Source organism: Carcharodon carcharias, chromosome 25 (genome assembly GCF_017639515.1).
Source record: "Carcharodon carcharias isolate sCarCar2 chromosome 25, sCarCar2.pri, whole genome shotgun sequence".
NCBI lineage: Eukaryota > Metazoa > Chordata > Chondrichthyes > Lamniformes > Lamnidae > Carcharodon > Carcharodon carcharias.
This window is the reverse complement of record NC_054491.1, coordinates 38,780,520-38,801,807: the sequence shown is the minus strand read 5'-3', so window position 1 is coordinate 38,801,807 and position 21,288 is coordinate 38,780,520. Positions and strand designations below refer to the sequence as shown.

At 43.4% G+C, this 21,288-nt stretch overlaps 1 protein-coding gene across 1 annotated transcript in view; it reads left to right on the top strand.

The window, feature by feature from the left end:
• kirrel3a (kirre like nephrin family adhesion molecule 3a) overlaps window positions 1–21,288 on the top strand; it is a 259,729-nt gene that overhangs the window by 157,349 nt on the left and 81,092 nt on the right. Inside the window, exon 6 of the mRNA XM_041174294.1 lies at window positions 18,713–18,818. Within this exon, the coding sequence (XP_041030228.1) occupies window positions 18,713–18,818 (106 nt within the window). The remainder of the gene's footprint in view (window positions 1–18,712; window positions 18,819–21,288) is intronic.

The window sequence follows — 21,288 nt, the reverse complement described above, 5'->3', positions numbered from 1 at the left end:
TTCCTTATCTAACACTATTATGGGAGTACTAGCAGTACACGAACTACAGTGATACAAGGAGAAGTTTTTCAGGGTATAGACCATATATTTCCCAAATCCCTTTGAACAAATAAAACCAATGCTTTTGAAGTGCAGTTCCTGTTGTCATGTAGGGTAACCAATTTGCACCCAGGAAGTTTCTATGAACGACAGTGAAATGAATTACCAATGAACCTGTTAGTTGGTGTTGATAGAGGGAAAGGTGTTTGCCATGAAACTGGGAGAACCTTCTGCTCTTCTTTCAGAAAAATGCCATAAAATCTATTACATCCACCTGAGCAGGCAGAAAAAGGCTTGGTTCAATGTCTTATCCAAAAGAAGGTACCTCTGACAGTGCAACACTGTCAATGCAGCACTGGAGTGATAGCCTGAATTTATGTGCTGAAATCCTGGAGTGGAGTTTGTAATGTCCCAGCCCAGGGCCTAGAATGTTATAGTGAGAGGATCACGATGGGAAGGTGTAACAGAAGATGATGGAATGGTTATCATTTGGAAAAGACCATGTGGGACACCAAAGCTGAGAGATGAGACTGTGGATGAACCTAGAAGAAAGAGAGCTTCTGTAACTGGCCGAGATAAGGATGTGATGGTGAGCACTTCTAGCTGATGGCCAGCCTGTTTATTAAAATTAACTGTAATCTTGCTGAAAAGACAGACATGTTGCTGAAGCTTTTCATCTTGCACTCATCAGGACAAATGCAAGAAATTTCAAATGATCATGACAATTTATATTACATGAGGAAAGCATCCTGATTGGTTGGCAAGCTGACTCTGAAAGGCATTACCATGAAGGAAGCAACGGGACTAGAGGCTTTCTAAGCTCCTGGATAATTCAAAAAAGATGCAAGGTTTTAATATATTTCTTTTGTTTGTAGAGAACAGGACCATGCACAGGAATGGATGTCACTTCTAGCAAGCTCAAATGATTATCTTAAATTTGTTGTTAGAGTAATTATTGGCTCACACATCCATTAACTCTCATAAATTCCTTTGTTACCTCTAGACTTGACTATTCCAGTTCCTGGCCGAGCTTTTATTGTCTATAAAATAAGCTCTTCCAAAACGCCAGTGCCCAAGTCCTAACTCGCACCAAGTGCTGTTCCCTGGCATATTATCCCCATATGTGGCTCAGTGTCAAACATTGTTTGATAAAGCTACTGTGAGGTGCCTTTGGACATCCTACTAAGTTAAAGGCACTGCATAAATGCAAGTTGCTGTTGACAGCATTTTTGTCACTGGCCCTACTGTGAGTTAGAGCAATTCCAAAAAAGGTAGCAACCTTTTTCCAAAAGCATGTTGCTGATTTGCTGTCTGTGTTATAAAGTTGCTGCTGTGAAATCTGTTCCAGTAACTTGAATGTTGAATGTCTATTTCCATTTCTCTGTACCGCAACAAAAACTCTTATGCAATAATTATGCAGAGTGGAACTACACAGAGGCCGTACAGCCCGCTGGGCCCCTGGCACATTATTAGCTTGTGCTGCACTGAGTCGCTATGTGATCAGAGGGGGAAATCTATCTTCTGAGAAACTGTTTAATATTAATGGCAAACAGATGTCAAATAGGACCACCGGGGATGAGAGATGGAGAACCATCTGGCAGCTAAAAAATTTAAATACTGTGTGAAAGCCACTTCCTTGCAAAAAATCCAGGATTGTACTGTAGGCACCTTTAGGAATGCTGTAAACATAGCTCATGATAAAGTGGCAGAGTTTTTCTAATGAACATTGAATAGGCCTAACCTGTTAGGGCTTTCAGACCTAATCGCTTTGCATAATTGATTCTTAAAAGGACATCATACTGTTTAATGCATTATTTTGTAACATTCTACCCTAACTGTCTCTCCCGTTTCTACAAGTAAGCTAGCTGGGATACAGTTCCACAGGCCAGAGCCTGGATCTGATCCGTAACTCAACAGTTCTTTCTTTACCTGGAAGTGTCGGTAGTGATTGCCAGGAGGCCAATCTTCAATAGATGGCATTGCAGTGCAGCTCACTGTTCCTCTAACCTGATGCTCATACTTAAACACCCACCATGGAGAGGCAAACATTGGCATCTGGAGTGCTGCTGGGAGCACCTACCGGGATGTAGAGTAATTGGGCTTGATGAACCAAGGAATCAGAGAACTAGATCTGTGTAAGGAGCAAGAGAGGTGGATCAGTGTGGGGAATCGCAGGAATGGATCAGTGAGGGAAATCGCAGGGATGGATCAGTGAGGGAAAGCACTGGGCTGCATCAGTGTGGGAAATTGCAGGAATGGATCAGTGAGGGAAATCGCAGGGATGGATCAGTGAGGGAAAGCACTGGGATGGATCAGTGTGGGAAATCGCAGGAATGGATCAGTGAAGGAAATCGCAGGAATGGATCAGTATGGGAAAGCACTGGGATGGATCAGTGTGGGGAATCACCGGGATGGATCATTGTGGGAAATCGCAGGAATGGATCAATGTGGGAAAACACTGGGATTGATCAGTGTGAGAAATCACAGGGATGGATCCGTGTAGGGGGTAAGAGCGATTGACTAATGTAGTATATGGACCAATATTAATTTGGAGGTACAACATGACTTTTAAATTGGTAGTGGAAGGCTGAAAGTTTTTCCCCAGTCACACGAGTAATGATCAATTGAGTCAGGGTAAGTTTTGGGTTGGCATGAGTCCATAACACCAAACTTCTGCTAATTCACATTAACCTATTAATGCCAATCAGAGAGGGTGTAAGATGAATAATATGAAGAATGAAAAGGGAGAGTAGGCACTATTATAATGTTATAACTAAGGTATATTATTGGGGCAGAGTGAAGAGAGTTTCACTTTGAATCTAGACTGGCTGAATCTGACCTGATGCTGACATCAGGGCACAGTAGTCCAGGAATAGATGAGAAGTCCCGAAAGGCTTGGGATGTTGGAATAAATATTTGTGAGTTTTGCCCATCACCCACACAAAGTGCACCCAGAACCAGAGAATGAAAAGAAGATGATTCTCAAACACCTGGATCATTGGCTATAAGGTATGATCCTGTGAGTATTTTGAAACCAGATGCTATTCAGGGGTGAGACAGCTCTGAATGTTGGTGGGAATGTTACAGTGGGAGAGAGCACAGCGATCTGGAGGCGGGACCTTAATTGTTAGAATTTTGCCCCTGAGCTAACTCGCCCCTGCCTGTTGAGGGGGAGGCTGGGAGGTTTAAAATCCAGATATGAATGTCTAGGGTGTTTTTTTTTAAGTTTCTGGAGATTGAGATCAGTTTTAGAATAACATGGATCAGTGTGAGGAGAAGCAGGGTTAGATGAGTGTCGGCCGGGGAGTTGGGTGGGTGGGAGAGAGTGCAGTAGCAGGCTTAAAGTCGAGGTCTTTCTGGATGATAGGCCAGTACTGCATTCTTCAGCTTTGTAAACAAAACAGACTATAAAAGCTTGTAGCTATGATATTTGGTGCAAAATTTCTCTTTCTCATTACAAACCATTCCTTTGATTTAATCGAATGGTTACTTTCCAGCATCTGCTAAAACTGTAACCAGAGAATTATAACATTCCTAGCTTCAGGCTCATGTTTAAAGTGAGCAGCTCGAGCTGCAGCATACCCTAGCAGCAGGACCATCAGACAGGAGCAGAGCCTATGGCCAATCTGGTACTGTGGGAATTCTCACACTGAGAATATTGTTACAGCAGTAACTGGCTCACTCTGCTGCATGAATATTCATTGGATATTTCCTCTGAGACTTGTTCAATCCCTGATGGAGTGGTTAACGATGAATGAAGGTAGACAGACGACCAAACAATAGCGACAGACCGTAGTTCAATATTTTTGTACTCTCTATGAGGTATTTAAGTAATTTATTAAGCTTTATTAATAAAGGGAAAACCCATTCCACCGATCTTGCTCAGCCTGTCAATTATGTGTGGAAACTAGACTTTGTCCACGAGAGTATTATCACAACACTGCAGCCCTGGCACTGAGATAGTGACAACCCAAATCACAACTTTTTTTGGTAATTAAGTGCATATTCACTGCACAGTTAAACAGTCGAAATGAACTAAACCCACATTTCCTATAATCCATAATAATCTCACCTCCTGACCTGAACCGCGCCCCCCCTCAACTTCACAACAACTGTCCACTATCTACAACTATATTCAGCTGCTTCATCATTGACCTTCCCTCCTTCATAAGGACAAAAGTGGGGATGTTTGCTGATGTTCAGCACCATGAGCGACTCATCAGATACTGAAGCAGTCCATGTCCAAATGCAACAAGTCCTGGACAATATCCAGGCTTCGATTGATAAGTGGCAAGTAACATTCAAGCCATACAAGTGCCAGGCAATAACGATCTCCAAGAAGGGAGACTCTAACCATCTTCCTTTGACATCCAAAGGCACGATCAACGCTCAATCCACCACTATGAACATCCGGGGGTTACCATTGACCAGAAATGGAACTGGACCAGCCATATAAATACTGTGGCTACAAGAGCAGGTCAGAGGCTGGGAATTCTGCAGTGAGTAACTCACCTCCTGACTCCCCAAAACATGTCCGTCATTTACAAGGTCCAAGTCAGGAGTGTGATGGAATACTCCTCACTTGCTTGGATGAGTGCAGCTCCCACAACACTCAAGAAACTCAACACATCAGCACAGCGTCAGCATGGATTTATGAAAGCGAAATCCTGTTTAAGAAACAAGTTAGAGTTTTTTGAGGATGTAAGTATTAGAATACATAAGGGGAAACCAGTGGATGTGGTGTATTTGGATTTTTGGATGGTTTTCGATAAGGTCCCACACGAGAAGTTAGTAAACAAAATGTTAGCATATGGGATTGAGAGTAATGTACTAGCACTGATTCTGAATTGGTTCATGGAAATAAATTAAAGAGTAGGAATAGACGGGTCATTCTCAGGATGGCACACTGTGACTGGTGAGGTACCCCAAGGATCAGAATTTGGGTCTGAGCTATTCACAATCCTTATCAACGATTTGGATGTGGGCACTAAATGTAATATTTCCAAGTTTGCTGATGACACAAAAACTAGGTGGGAATGTGAATTGTGAGGAGGATACAAAGAGCCTTCAAAAGGATTTAGACAGGGTAAGTAAATGGGCAAGAGCATGGCAGATAGAATATAATGTGGAAAAAAGTGGAGTTAAATGGTGAGACATTGGGAAGTGTTGATGTCCAAAGGGACCTGGGCATCCTCGTTCCTAAGCCATGGAAAACTAGCATGCAGATGCAGTAAGAAATTAGGAAGGCCTTCATTGCAAGATGATTTGAGTACAAGAATAAAGAAGTCGTGCTGCAATTTTACAGAGCCTTGGTGAGACTGCATCTGGAGTATTGGGTACAGTTTTAGTGTCCTTACCTAAGGAAGGATATACTTGCCAAGAGGGAGTGCAATGAAGGTTCACCAGGCTGATTCCTGGGATGGCTGGATTGTCCTAAGAGGGGAGATTGAGAAAATTGGGTCTATATTCTCTAGAGTTTACAAGAATAAAAGAAGTGACCTCATTGAAGCAAACAAAATTCTTACAGGGCTTGACTTGGTAGATATAGGAAGGATGTTTCCCCTGGCTGGGGGTGGAATGGGTGTGTGTGTATATGTGTGAGTGTGTGTGTTCTAGAGCCAGATTAGACAGTCTCAGAATTAAGAGTTGGGCCATTTAAGACTGAGATGCAGAGGAATTTCTTCGCTCAGAGGGTGGTGAATCTTTGGGATTCTCTATCCCAGAGGGGTGGGGAGGCTCAGTCATTGTGTACTTTCAAGACAGAGATTGATAGATATTTTGAGATTAAGGATTATCAAGAGATATTAGGAAAGGGCGCTGAGTTAGAATATCAGCCATGTTGAATGACAGAGCAGGCTCGAGGGACCAAAAGGACTACTCCTGTTCCTTGTTCCTATGTTCCTAGAGCAAATCAACTTGCTTGATTGGCACCCCATCCACCACCTTAAACTTTCACACCCTCCACAGCCGATATACTGTGGCAGTAGTACTATCCACAAGACACACTGCAGCAGGTTATGACCACCTTCTCAAGGGCAGTTAAGGATGTACAATAAATGCTGGCCTAGCCAGCGATGCCTACATCCTGTAAGTGAATAATTAAGTAAGGCACAAGTCAGGAGTGTGATGAATACTCTCCACTTGCCTGGATGAGTGCAACTCCCACAACACTCAAGAAGCTTGACACCATCCAGGACAAAGTAGCCCACTTGATTGGTGCCCCATCCACTAAACTGTATTTTAAAAACTATTTCTCAGCAAAACTAAAACCTCACAGTTCCTCTGCTGATTTTCTAGAAGATTCTCCAAACAAATTTGTTTGGCTGGAGAATTGAAAATCCGACCCTTGTCGCCATAGAGTCATAGAAACAGGCCCTTTGGCCCATCATGTCTGTGCTGGCCATCAAGCACCTAACTATTCTAATCCCATTTTCCAGCACTTGGCCCATAGCCCTGTATGCTATGGCATTTCAAGTGTCATCTAAATGCTTCTCAAATGTTGTGAGGGTTCCTGCTTCTACCACCCCCTCAGCCACTGTGTTCCAGATTCCAACCACCCTCTGGGTGAAAACATTTTTCCTCAAATCCCCTCTAAACCTCCTGCCCCTTATCTTAAATCTATGCCCCCTGGTTATGACACCTCCACTAAGGGGAAAAGTTTCTTCCTATCTACCCTATCTACACCCTTCATAATTTTGTACACCTCTATCAGGTTCCCCCTCGGCCTTCTCTGCTCTAAGGAAAACAACCCTAGCCTATCCAGTCTCTCTTCATAGCTGAAACGCTCCAGCCCAGGCAACATCCTAGTGAATCTCCTCTGCACCTTCTCCAGTGCAATCACATCTTTCCTATAGTGTGGCGACCAGAACTGCACATAGTACTCCAGCTGTGGCCTAACTGGCATTTTATACAGCTCCAACATAACCTCCCTGCTCTTATATTCTATGCCTCAGCTAATAAAGGCAAGCATCCCATATGCCTTCTTAACCACCTTATCTATCAGTGCTGCTACCTTCAGGGATCTTTGGACATGTACACCAAGGTCCCTCTGATCCTCTGTACTTCCTAGGATCCTATGATTCATTCCTTATTCCCTTGCCATAATAGTCCTCCCAAAGTGCATCACCTCACACTTGTCAGGATTAAATTCCATTTGCCACTGCTCTGCCCATCTTACCAGGCCATCTATATCGCCCTGTAATCTAAGGCTTTCCCCCTCACTATTTAAGACATCACCAATTTTCATGTCACCTGTGAACTTACCTCCTATATTCACATCGAAATCATTAATGTACACTACAAACGGCAAGGGTCCCATCACTGATCCGTACATCACTTGTCACTGGCTTCCAATCGCAAAAACAATCTTCGACCATGATTCTCCGCCTCTTGCCACTAAGCTAATATTGAATCCAATTTACCAAATTAGTGTCCTGCAATCTCCTCCCTTGCCTCACATAACAACCTTGGATACATCTCATCTGGGCCTGGGGATTTATCCACTTATAAGCCCACTAAAACTGCTAACACCTCCTCCCTTTCAGTGCTAATTTGTTCAAGTATATCACAGTCTCCCTCTCTGATTTCTACACCTACATCGTCCTTCTCCATAGTAAACACAGATGAAAAGTAATCATTAACATATCCGGCTCCACGCACAGATTGCCACTTTGGTCCCTAATGGGCCCTACTCTTTCCCTGGTTATCCTCTTTCCCTTAATATATTTATAAAATGCCTTGGGATTTACCTTTATCTTGCCTGCCAGTGTTTCTTCATGCCCCCTCTTTGCTCTCTTAATTACTTTTTAAAGTACCCCGCTACACTTTCTATACTCCTCTAGGGGTTCCATTGTTCTCAGCCCTCTGTATCTGCCATAAGCCTCTGTTTTTTTTCCCTTATCCAATCCTCTATATCCCTTGACATCCAGGGTTCCTTGGACTTGTTGGTCCTACCCTTCACCTTTACGGGAACATGTTGGCCCTGAACTCTCACTATTTCCTTTTTGAATGACTCCCACTGCTCTGATGTAAACTTTCCTACAAGTGGCTGCTCCCAATCCACTTTGGCCAGATCCTGTCTTATCGTATTGAAATCAGCCTTCCCCCAATTCAGGACCTTTATTTCCGGACCATCTTTGTCCTTTTCCATCCTTACAGAGTTATGGTCACTATCCCCAAAATGCTCCCCCACTGATACTTTTACCGCTTGCCCGGCTTCATTCCCTAAGATTAGGTCCAGTACTGCCCCTTCTCTTGTACCACTTTCTATGTGCTGGCTCAAAAAGCTCTCCTGGGTGCACTTTAAGAATTCTGCCCTCTCTAACCCTTTCACAGTAAGACTATCGCAGTTAATATGAGGGAAGTTGAAATCCCCTACTAGTATTAAGCTATTATTTTTACACTTCTCTGAGATTTGCCTACATTTCTGCTCCTCTATCTCCCCCTGATTATTTGGAGGCCTATAGTACACTTCCAGCAAAGTGATTGCCCCCCTTTTTTTTAAGTTCTACCATAAGACAAAGGAGCAGAAATTAGGCCCATCGGCCCATCGAGTCTGCTCTGCCATTCAATCATGGCTGATAAGTTTCTCAACCCCATTCTCCCGCCCTCTCCCCGTAACCTTGATCCCCTTACCAGTCAAGAACATATCTACCTCCATCTTAAATACACTCAATGACCTGGCCTCCACAGCCTTCTGTGGCAATGAGTTCCATAGATTCATCACTCTCTGGCTAAAGAAGTTTCTCCTCATCTCTGTTCTAAAAGGTATTCCCTTTACTCTGAGGCTGTGCCACCCATATGTCCTCATTTGAGAAACCTTCTAAAATACTATCCCTCCTTACTGCAGTAATTGTCTGCTTGATCAATAGCGCAATGCCACCTCCTCTTTACATCCTCCCGCCCTGTCACACCTGAAGCTTCTATACCCTGGAATATTGAGTTGCCAGTCCTTCCCTTCCCTCAACCATGTCACTGTGATAGCAACAATATCATATTCTCATGTGTTCATCAACGCCCTCAATTCATCTGCCTTATTTGTAAGATTCCTTGTGTTAAAATAGATACAATCCGGCCTTGCATTATTCCCATGTGCCTTAACAGGTCTAAACTTGTTCTGCCTTCCAGACTGACAGTTTCTCTCCTATATTTGGCTGTGCATCATCCCCTACTGTACCTCCATGCTGTATCTCATTCCTCTGCCAAATTAGTTTAAAGTCCCCCCCCCATCAGCACTAGCAGACCTCCCCGCAAGGTTGTTGGTCCGAGTCCTGTTCAGATGCAACCCATCCGACTTGTATAGGCCCACCTTCACCAGAAATAGACCCAGTAATCCAGGAAACTAAAGCCCTCCCTCCTGCACCATCTCTTCAGCCAAGCATTCATCCTCTCTGTCCTCCTATTCCTAAACTCACTAGCACATGGCACAGGAGTAATCCAGAGATTAGAACCTTTGAGGTCCTGCTTTTTTAATCTGTTACCTAGCCCCCTAAATTCTTGTTATAAAAAGCCTCATTCCTCTTTCTACCTATGTTGTTGGTACCAATGTGAACCACAAACTCTGACTGTTCGCCATCCCCCTTCAGGATGCCCAGCAGCCGATGTGGCATCCTTGACCCTGGCACCAGGGAGGAAACACCATCCTGGAGTCACGTCTACAGCCACAGAAGTGCCTGTGGACCCCTCATTATTGAGGATCCTACCACTATTGCCCTTGCATTCTTACTTCTCCCCCCTTGTGCAGCTGAGCCTCCCACAGTGCTGTGAACTTGGCTCTGGCTGCAATCTCCAGAGGAACCTTCACCCTTACCATTTTCCAGCACAGAAAAATGGTTCTTGAATGAGATGCACTCTGGGGCTTTCCTTTTACTACCTGCCTGCCTCCCTTCTCCTGACTGTTGATCCCCCATTCCCCCTCTGACTGCAATTCCTTAAGCTGCAGAGTAACCAAATCTAAAAACATGCTAACCACGTAACCCTCAGTCTCCCGGATGCACTGCTGTGTCTTCAGCTGATGCTTGAGCTCTGCAGTCCATTGCTCAAGCTTGCCAAACTGTGATATGTTTGCTAGACAGACAAGAGACAGTATGCCACATGGAAAGTTAAGCACCAACTGAAACTAGTTTATTCCAATTTAACTATATTTACATACATACACAAATGGCCGCAAGAGAATGTTATTTTGCCATTACATCCTTCTAGGTAGTAGAGCTCATGGGTTTGGAAGGTGCTATCGAAAGAGGCTTGGCAAACTGCTGCAGTATATCTCATCAATGGTACACACTGCTGCCACTGTCTGCCAGTGGTGGAGGGAGTGAAGGTTTAGGGTGGTGGATGGGATGGGATGTCGATCAAGCAAGTTGCTTGGTCCTGGATGGTGTCAAGTTTCATGAATCTTGTTGGATCCACACTCATGCAAGAAACATATAAACATACATAAGAATTAGGAGCAGGAGTAGGCCATTTGGCCCCTTGAGCCTGCACTGCCAGTCAATAAGATCATGACTGATCTGATTGTGGCCTCAGTGCCACTTTTCCATATACCCCCTATACCCTTTGATTCCCTTGTTAGTCAAGAATCTATCTCGCTCTGCCTTAAAGTATTAAATGACACTGCCTCTACCACTCTCTGGAGAAGAAAGTTCCACAGACTCATGATTGAACGTGGAGTGTATTTCATCACATTCTTGAATTGTGCCTTGTAGATTTGAAAAATCCAGTCTCAGTGAAAAGGCTGTTTTCTAGGTGGGTTGACCTTCAGAGATTGCTGCATCAATAAGTATTATTGGATGACTGGGGGAGTATAGCCATGACCAAGAGTCTTTCAGTGCATATGCGGAGTGCCTAAAGATGTGTTTCATTACAAATAAATACTCAATGTTCCTGATAATCCAGCTGTTAATCAGGCAATAGGAGGAAAGAAAAGGGAGATATTTCTGATTAAAGCAAGCCCAGGAGTGTATGAAATGAGAATTTGCTTGCCCCTGCTAAGCCAAAAGACACGCTATCAGACATTTTGTGTAAACTTGAGTAGCACTACAATCTCAATCTATTGGAGATTGCAGAAAGCTATCGGTTTGGAACCAGGAATCAATTGCCCAGTGAGGACATTGGAGACTTTATCATGTTTTTGAAAAGGCTGTCCCTCCATTGTCATTTTGGAGAGCATTGTGGGAGATTTGCCTGTGGTTTAAAAAGTGAATGCCTTGGCACTAATTTGCTGAACTTGCCAAAATTAACTTTCAACATAGCTTGCCCAACAGCATGACAGAACGTGGCTCAAGAGAAGTCAGTTAACTGGATGAGTCCTGTAGTAAACTAGAATTAAGAACCGCAGTTGTCTGCTGAAGTGAATAAGCTGCAGTTGAGTAAGCAGCAGGCCCTAAGGACAGCAGTTATACTAGCAGAGGCACTAAAAATTCCTGTTATCAGTGCTTATGTCAACAATGGGCACAGAATTGTCCATTTCTGAAGACAGAGGGCTACAAGAAGAAAGGTCATCTTGCCAAGGCATGTCGAAAGAATGTAAATGGAGAAAACGCTGGCCGGAGGGAATGGAAGTCACTGCATACAGTTACCACACCAGGTCGATGAGGAGTTGGTTGAGACCCATTTGATCCAAAGCATAAGGATGTCTGGTGGAAATTCGCAGGTCATCATAGGCCGAGTGCCATTGGATGGAGCTCCGGTAAACATGGAGGTCAACACAAGTGCATCAGTTAGTGTGATTCCTGAATAGCTTTCCATCAAAAGTTGAGTCACCTGGAGAAATCATGTGTAGAATTACAAAGTTATGGAGGAGAGAAAATCCCTATAATAGGAACTGTGTCAGTTCCAGTTATATGCAAGAAAAAAGGTGCCAAGTTGCCTATCATTGTGGCGAAGGGTGAAAACCAGCCTTGTTAGGAAGAAACTGATTAACATAACTTAAGTTAAACTGGAACGAGACTCTTTGCGCTGAAGTGAAATTCACAATGCAAAACAACGTAAAGTGCCCTCAGGTGTTGAGTGAAACCGGAAAACCAATTCAAGGATATAAAACCAACGTATGAGTCCAGAGGAGCACAAGACCAGTTTATTACAGGACTCATTCAGCACCCTATGCTCTATGGCAGAAAGTAGAGCAAGATCTGAAAGGACTTGAGACTGAGAACATTAACTGTAAAGTAGGACAGAGTAATTGGGCTATCCCCATAGTGGTAGTACCAAAGTCAGATGGTAGTGTAAGAATATGTGGGGATTCTAAGATAACTGTGAATCAGGAACTGGAATGTTAGCCACCAGTTACATTACCACACATGAAGGATCTGTTCGCAATGTTGTCAGGAGGTGAGATTTTTTTTCAAAATTAGATCTGATCAATGCCTATTTGCAACTTGAGTTAGATGATGATTCTAAGTCATATTTGACTATTAACACATGCGTGAGTCTATTTCAGTTCCATAGGCTGTCATTTGATGTTCCTTCAGCCCCTGGAATTTTCCAGGAGTGATGAATCATACTTTGCAAGGAATTGAGGGAGTAGAGTGCTGTTTGGATGATGTACTTATTTCAGCTCCAAACAGGCAGACCCATGTTGAAAGACTGAATAAGGGGCTCCAACATTTGGAAAAGTATAGAGTACAGGCGGAGGCACAAAAATGTGAAATATTTAAAACTCTGTAGAGTATTTGGGCCACAGAGTAAACAAAGATGGGTCACATCCTACCAAAAATAAAGTTCAAGCAATAAGAAATGCTGAGTATCGCTGAGTTCAGATCTTTTTTGGGCTCAGTGAATTACTACGGTAAATTCATACCAAATCTGGCGACCTTATTACATCCATTAAATGAAATCTTGAGGAAAGGTGTTCCATGGAATTGGGCAAGGAAGCGTGACAGGCTTTCCAGTTATGTAAAAGTAAATTGGTAGATGGTACAATGCTCTTACATTACGGTGTGTCCAAAAAGATTAAGCTAGCATGTGAGGCCTCTCCATGCAGAGTAGGTGCTGTGATCTCTTATGTGTTGGATAATTGTGAGGAGAGACTGATTGCATTTGCCTCATGCACCCTCAGTGTCAGTCGGCAAATTATGCTCAGATAGAATGTGAAACATTGTCTTTGATTTTTGGAGTAAGAAGATTTCATAAATATCTGTATGGTTGTAGTTTCGCAATCAAAAACTGACAGCCACTGACAGCTATTTTGAATCCAAAATCTCCAATCTCCACTTTAGTTGCAGCCCGAGTACAGAGATGGACTTTGATTTTGTCTGCTTATTGGTACGATATTAAATACAGAAAATTGGAAGATCATTGTAATGCTGATGCAATTTCGAAACTACTATCCCCCTCAGAGGTAGAGCCCAAGGAGAAAGATGTATTTTTCTTTTCACTCGTTGATGAGTTGCCAGTCACAGCAGATGACATTGGTAGACGAACTTGCAGGGACCCTGCATTGGCAAGGGTATACGACTATACTGCAAGTGAGTGACCAACACAGATACTGGATTTAGAAATTAACCATTGTGCATTGATAAAGGTTGTGTTATGTGCAGAGCCAAGGTGGTAATGCCAGAAAGGTACAGATCGCAGTTGCTTTGTGGTCTTCATGATCAACACTTAGGGATGGGCATGACAATGAGTCTAGCGAGAGGCTACCTTTGATGACCAGGGTTAGGTAAGGAGGTAGAAGGCACAGTGAAACAGTGTAGAGTATGTCAAGCTGGAGAAAAGAAGCCGCCATCGGTACCTTTACAGAACCATGGAAATGGCCAGCTAGAATGCATCAGAGGCTGTACAGAAATTTTGCAGAATTTGAAGGGCAACAGCTATTCATTGTGATGGAGAGCCATTTGAAGTAGGTTGAAGGGCTCTGATGAATCAAACAACAGCAAGAAAAATCCTAGATATTTTGCATAGTTTATTTGCTGCTTATGGGTTCCTGGCAAACATTATGTATGACAACAGACCTCAGTTTTGTTCAGAAGAGTTTGTCAAATTTATGAAAATGAATGGGAGAAAACACACCACAGTTCCACTGTATCATCCTGCTTTAAGCAAATGCTAGATATAAATCAGAAGAATTGTCAGTTGTCATTAAATTACAAACTGGTGACTTTTTTGTTTATATCATGTAACACACCTTATACCACTCCTGGCAGAACAGCAGCTGAATTGATTCTTAAAATTCAGCCTAGAAGACCATAAGACCATAAGACATAGGAGCAGAAATTAGGCCATTCGGCCCATCGGGTCTGCTCTGCCGTTCAATCATGGCTGATAAGTTTCTCAACTCCATTCTCCCGCCTTCTCCCCGTAACCTTTGATCCCCTTACCAATCAAGAACCTATCTATCTCCATCTTAAATACACTCAATGACCTGGCCTCCACAGCCTTCTGTGGCAATGAATTCCATAGATTCACCACTCTTTGCTAAAGAAGTTTCTCCTCATCTCTGTTCTAAAAGGTCTTCCCTTTACTCTAACACTGTGCCCTTGGGTCCTAGTCTCTCCTACTAATGGAAACATCTTCCTCACGTCCACTCTATCCAGGCCTTTCAGTATTCTGTAAGTTTCAATCAGATCACCCCTCGTCCTTCTAAACTCCATCGAGTATAGACCCAGAGTCCTCAAATGTTCCTCATATGTTAAGCCTTTCATTCCTGGGATCGTTCTCGTGAACCTCCTCTGGACCTTCTCCAGGGCCAGCACATCCTTCCTGAGATACGAGGCTCAAAATTGCTCACAATATTCTAAATGTGCTCTGACCAGAGCCTTATAAAGCCTCAGCAGCACATCCCTGCTTTTATATTCTAGTCCTCTTGAAATAAATGCCAACATTGCATTTGCCTTCCTAACTACTGACTCAACCTGCAAGTTAACCTTAAGAGAATCCTGGACTAGGACTCCCAAGTCCCTTTGCACTCCAGAATTTTGAATTCTCTCCCCATTTAGAAAATAGTCTATGCCTCTATTCTTCCTACCAAAGTGCATGACCTCACACTTGCCCACGTTGTATTCCATCTGCCACTTCTTTGCCCATTCTCCTAACCTGTCTAAATCCTTCTGCAGCCTCCCCACCTCCTCAATACTACCTGTCCCTCCACCTATCTTTGTATCATCTGCAAACTTAGCCAGGATACCCTCATTAATGTATAAAGTGAAAAGTTGTGGTCCCAACACTGACCCCTGTTGAACTCCACTAGTCACCGGCCGCCATCCTGAGAAGGACTCCCCTTATCCCCACTCTCTGCCTCCTGTCAGATAGCCAATCTTCTATCCATGCTAGTACCTTGCTCTAACACCATGGGCTCTTATCTTACTGAGCAGCTTCCTGTGTGGCACCTTGTCAAAGGCCTTCTGGAAGTCCAAGTAGATAACATCCATTGGCTCTCCTGTGTTTAACCTACTCGTTACCTCCTCAAAGAATTCTAACGGATTTGTCAAGCATGACCTCCCCTTGATGAAACCATGCTGACTTTGCCTGATTTTGCCATGACCTTCCAAGTATTCTGAATTCTCATCCTTAATAATGGACTCTAAAATCTTACCAACAACCAAGGTCAGGCTAATCGGCCTGTACTTTCCCGTCTTTTGCCTCACTCCCTTCTTAAAAAGGGGGGTTACATTAGCGAGTTTCCAGTCCTCTGGGACCCTCCCTGACTCCAGTGATTCCTGAAAGATCACCACTAATGCCTCCACTATCTCTTCAGCTATCTCCTTCAGAACTCTGGGGTATAATCGATCTGGTCCGGGTGATTTATCCACCTTCAGACCTTTCAGTTTTCCTAGCACCTTCTCCTTGATAATGGCCACCATACTCACCTCTGCCCCCCGACTCTCTTGAACTTTGGATTTGTAAATAAATGAAAAATAAGAAATGTATGTAAGTTGTCTAGAATTTGAACATTGTGTACTTTCTCTTTAAGGAGGGAGGGGTGTATTAGTGTAATAACACCCTCTTGCAGCCATTTGTGTATGTATGTATATGTAGTCAAAACTGAATAAATTAGCTTCAGTTGGTACTTGACTTTACATATGGCACACTGTCTCTTTTCTGTCCTGCAAAGATATCACAAAGGAGCAGACAGATAGGAACCACCTGCAAGCTCCCTTCCAAATCATTTACCATTCTGACTTGGTGACATATTGGCAAACCTTCACTGACACCATGTCACAATCTTGGAACTCCCTCCCTGATAGCACTGTGCATGTACTTATGCCACATGGACTGCAGCAGCTCAAGAAGGGGGCTCACCACCACCTTCTCAAGGGAAATAAGTGATGCCCTTAACAGTGATACTCACTTCCAAAGAATGAATAAAAAAAGAGAAAACCTTCCTTGCTGTTCTTGAGCAACTTCACAGATGTTCTGCAGAGAACAGAGTATGCTTTAACCTCAAAAAGTGTGGGGCTGTTGACATCTGCTTCACTCAAGACAAACTGGCCCCTCCCAATTTGTCATGAGATGATGTCACAATCCAGCTCGATAACACTGTCAAACTGTTGGGTATATTTATGCAGGAAGATCTAAGATAAGATGGACATGTCAGTTCTATTGTTAAACAAGCTAAATGTCATTTGTACATGCTTTGGAAGCTGAAATTTAATTCCCTCTGCTTCAATGATCTTGTCATCATTTCCACATCTTTCATTCGCCCTGTATTGGATTATGAGGCACCTGTATAGTCGAGTAGAATCAACTTCAGCAATATAAAGCCATTGAAAGTGTTCAGATAAGGGCTTGCAGAATCATTCTCAGCATGAATTACCCAAGTTACTCAGGAACCATGCACGGTTGTGACCTGGAGACACTCAAGAACAGATGTGATCAACTCAGCTGTTCTTTTGAAAGATTGCTGTCGATCTGCAAACTTCACTATTTGTTACCTGCAGAGAGTGTCTACCAGCTACAGAATTCAAAACAATGAATGAAGTGAAGTATGAATTTCACTGCTGGTGTTAGGCTTGGCCTGTCAGTCGTGCATCCCAAAGAATGGTGGATTGTATCAAACAGCATGCCCCTTCCACTGTTTGCAAGGGGCATGGTATGGACCATACTCAATCAGCCTATGTTTGCAAAACTCCAAACACAGTGTCCAATATTAAATGTGATTGCACGAGTGGACAACATTTAATAAATATTCCTCAGTGTGCTAAGAATTATGCTAACAACCAAATCAAGATTGTCAGTCTGGTTCACAATGTGGAGTATTTGCATATATATTGGAAGCTACATATATTAATACACAGGGCCCTGATCTTTGCAGACAAAAAGACTATGTACACACATTGTGCCTGATTCAGCTAATTAAAATAAGTGACAGCTATTCATTGGTTCATCCCCCAGGACAATGGCCGGGATTTTCCAGCCCTGTCACAAGAGGGAATCACCACAGGCAAGGCAGCACCACAGCCAGAAGCCCATTGACTTGCGGTGGAAGACCCTGGCAGTGGGCAGATGTGGAAAATCTCACCCAATGTCTTGACCAATCAGAGACAAGCTGCCTGGTTTAAATTTCAAACAATGCTAGGCAGTTAACTGTCAGTCACCATCAACTGATGCATTCTTCATAGTAATGCCTCTACCAATCAGAGTCCATTTGCAAACCAATCAGCATTCTCTTCTCATACAGTATAAAAATGTTGTTTCCCTAGACATTGGCATCTTCTTGCGAATTGTCCTGATGAGTGCAAGATGAAAAGCTTTGACAAAAACAGTCTCTTTTTTCCAGCAATATTCAAGTTCTGTACCACCAAATGAGCAAGGCATGGAAGTGGAACTAACAATAAATTTTACATGTTGAAAGAGGAAGTGCTGGAAATACTCTGCAGGTCAGGCAGTATCTGTGGAGAGAAACAGAGTTAACGTTTCAGGTCGATAACTTTTCATCAGAACTCACAATCAGGGTCATCGCCCTGAAACATTAACCTTGTTTCTCTCTCCTGAGATGCTGCCTGACCTGCTGATATTCCCAGCATTTTCCCTTTCTGTTTCAGATTTCTAGCCTCAGCAGTGTTTTGCTTTTGAATAAATTTTATATTGTTATAAGAAAAGGAAGCTTAGCAACATAACATGTTGCCAAACACCCATCTATATATATATATATATATCCCTGGCATTTCTCTCCCACTCACTGGCTTACATTGGATCCTGGTCTACAAATGCCTCACTTAAAATTCTCATTTTCAAATTCCTCCATGGCCTTGCCCCTCCCCATCTCTGTAATCTCTCCCAACCGTACAAGCCTCTGAGCACAAGCCACTACCTTTGTCTCATCATTGGCGAATGTATCCTTCATAGCCTCTGGAATTTCCTCCCTAAACTTCTCTCCTTCTCTTTCCTCCTTTAAGAGCCTTCCAAAAACCAAACTCTTTGACTATGCTTTGGTCCAGTGTCAATTTGCATCTGATAACACTCCTATGAAAATCTTGGGATATTTTATGACATTCAGGTTGCTGTATAAATGCAAGTTGTTGTTGCAGTTGTCTACCAGTGAATCTACATCTCCTATGCTGTCCAAAAGTCTATACCACTGACTCCATTTTCACTGAGATACCTAAAAGTCTATTTCAATTGTTAGCATTCACAAGGCTGGGTAGTCGCTTTTGCAAGCCGCTCACTTGTTCTGAGAGTGAGAGCTACACTCTGGAGTTGGCAACAATCTACCTCCTGTTTTCTGTTCTCCCTGTAGACCCGCCTCTGGTGAACCTGACCGTGGAGCCACAGCCTGTCCTGGAAGGAAGCACAGTGAGATTCCGATGCTCTGCAAAAGCAAATCCTGCGGTCAGCCTGTACAGGTATCATGTCATCACTTGCTGGATCAGATTAACCATTAAAATTAATCATGTTAGCAAACCGGTAGAGCATAAAACTCTACCACACTGACCAGGAAAGTTCTGGGGTTGGTGAGCTACAATATTTTTTTTATTAATTCATGGGCACAGTTGCTGACAAAGCCATCATTTACTGAGCATCCTTAATTTCCCTTGAGAAGATAGCAGTGATGAGCTGCCCTCTTGACAACTGAGTGGCTTGCTAGGCTATTTCAGAGGGCAGTTAAAAGTCAATCACTTTACTGTGGCTTTGGAGCCACATGTAAGCCATACCAGGTAAAGATGGTGGATTTCCTTTCCTGAAGGATATTAGTGGACCAGATGTGCTTTTACGACAATCCAGTAGTTTCATGGTCACCATTACTGAGTCTAGTTTTTTTTTAAATTCTGGATTTTTTTAATTAACCAAATGTAAATTTCCCTGTTTGCCATGGTGGGGTTTGAACTCATTATTCTGGATTATTTGTTCAGGCATTCTGGGTTACGAGTCAATATCGCTGATACTGTACCGGATCCAACAATTACCTGGTGGACGGTGTTCTGGTAAAATATGGTCTGAAGACAATATTTGATTAAATTGCCCTCCCCATCCCCTAGCACAGGCCATAGAAATAGTCTCATATCTGGCAAGGTGCTGAGATCATCCATCATTCAGTGCATTCAAGGGAATGGGGAATACTGAATTGGGAAGAAAAATACAAAATCAAACTTTGAGGGCAAGCAGTAGATTCGTGCTCAAAAACAGATAGTCAGGCCAGGATTATCCGGCCTCAGTGCGATTGATGCGGTGGGCCAGCCAAAAGTCCATTGACTTCAGTGGTACCGGAAGATCCTGCCATGGGCAGGGCCATCTCACCCTCAGTTGCCCTTGGTTGCTGTAACGCATCTGTTGCATGACTATAGATTAGGTGGGTTGGGCGCTGATTCTCAGCTCCGAAGAAGAGTTATGTTGGACTCAAAACGTTAACTCTGTTTCTCTCTCCACAGGTGCAGCCAGACCTGCTGAGTTTTTCCAGCACTTTCTGTTTTTATCTCTGATTCTCTGTCCAAGTTATCAAGGCAATGAGCCTGAGTGCTTCAGAAATTAATATTTGTCCTGGGACACAGTCAATGCTGGCAAGGCCAAATTTCTTGGTCAGCTCTCGTTGGCCTGAGAGGCTGGTGCAGGGCTTCCATTTTACAACCGAGAGGCCAGGTATTGTGGGGTTGGAGTCATTTGTAGGCCTGACTTTAGAGTTGTCAAGCTCCCTTTGCTGAAGCAGATTAAAACGACACAGCCGAGAAAACCTCCAACACTCCTTACTTCTGTGTAAGTTATTGACTGGGTCAGGGCATCTGTCAGGGCTCGGACAGTGATTCTGACCAAAGAAACCTTGCCTCTAAGGGTGGCCAGCAGGTGACTGGGACAATGGGACAGTGCTTTTTTACATTCTGCCAGTTTCGCTATTAAAGATTCACTGGGGATGGTTTTCATCAAATACTTAAGACACTAAAGAGGTGGCAAAAATTGGACCTCAAGTTGAAACATTGGTGTAGTCGGTGTTAAATGCAAGACACAATCTTGGTAAAGGTATTAAAGCTAGCACTAGGAACAGCTGCCTGGAGGCCTGTTAAACAGTTGTTTGCCACTTACTGTCTGCCACTGTTCACAATGGAGACATTTTGGTGGTTGACACTTCAACTAATGCCCTCTCCTGACATCGACCAGCTGTTTGGGAGTAAACATGGTGTTGGTGTCAATTTTGAGTACTGCCTAAAGAGACATTCACCATTTCAGACTGCTGCTTGCATTGTAAAATGAATGGAGGTTTTCTAGAATACTTTGTTAAGACTTCACCAACACTTGAGCAATGTTAATTCAGGAAATTCTCTTGAGGAATTTCCTTAAAAAGAGTACGCATTGTTCTGCTCCACCTTACTGGACACCTTATAGAAGTCACCAGGAGAAAGGGATTGTTTGGTAACAGGCATTTTGCTCGCGATCTCCCTTGGTCTGCATGAGGAATGGGATGAGCACATGAGACCAGGTTGACAGAGGGCCAGGTGGGGGAGGTGCCCTCCTGGCCCCCTGCACTTATAGAACACCCCTCATCTCCTAGACCTCCTCCCCTAGACCTCCTCCCCTCGGCCTCCAGTGCTGCATCCGAGACCCTGTGAGCCCTCCCCTTTGCAACCTGCCCCATCTAGAAACCTGCCATTGTGAGTGGGCCAGAGTACACCATACCCTCAGTGAAGGTGGGTATGAAGGCCCCACATATACTGCTGCATGAAAATTGTGTCCAAGCATCACCTGAGTACTAAATCTACAGGTGTTTATTTAGTGATTTAGTGCCTGGAAGGAAGCTCAAATTATGATAACCAGCAATCAGACTAAAATTGGATGCTAAAACTTTCAAACAGGCTAGTGTGATTAGCACAACAACTAGTGAGCACT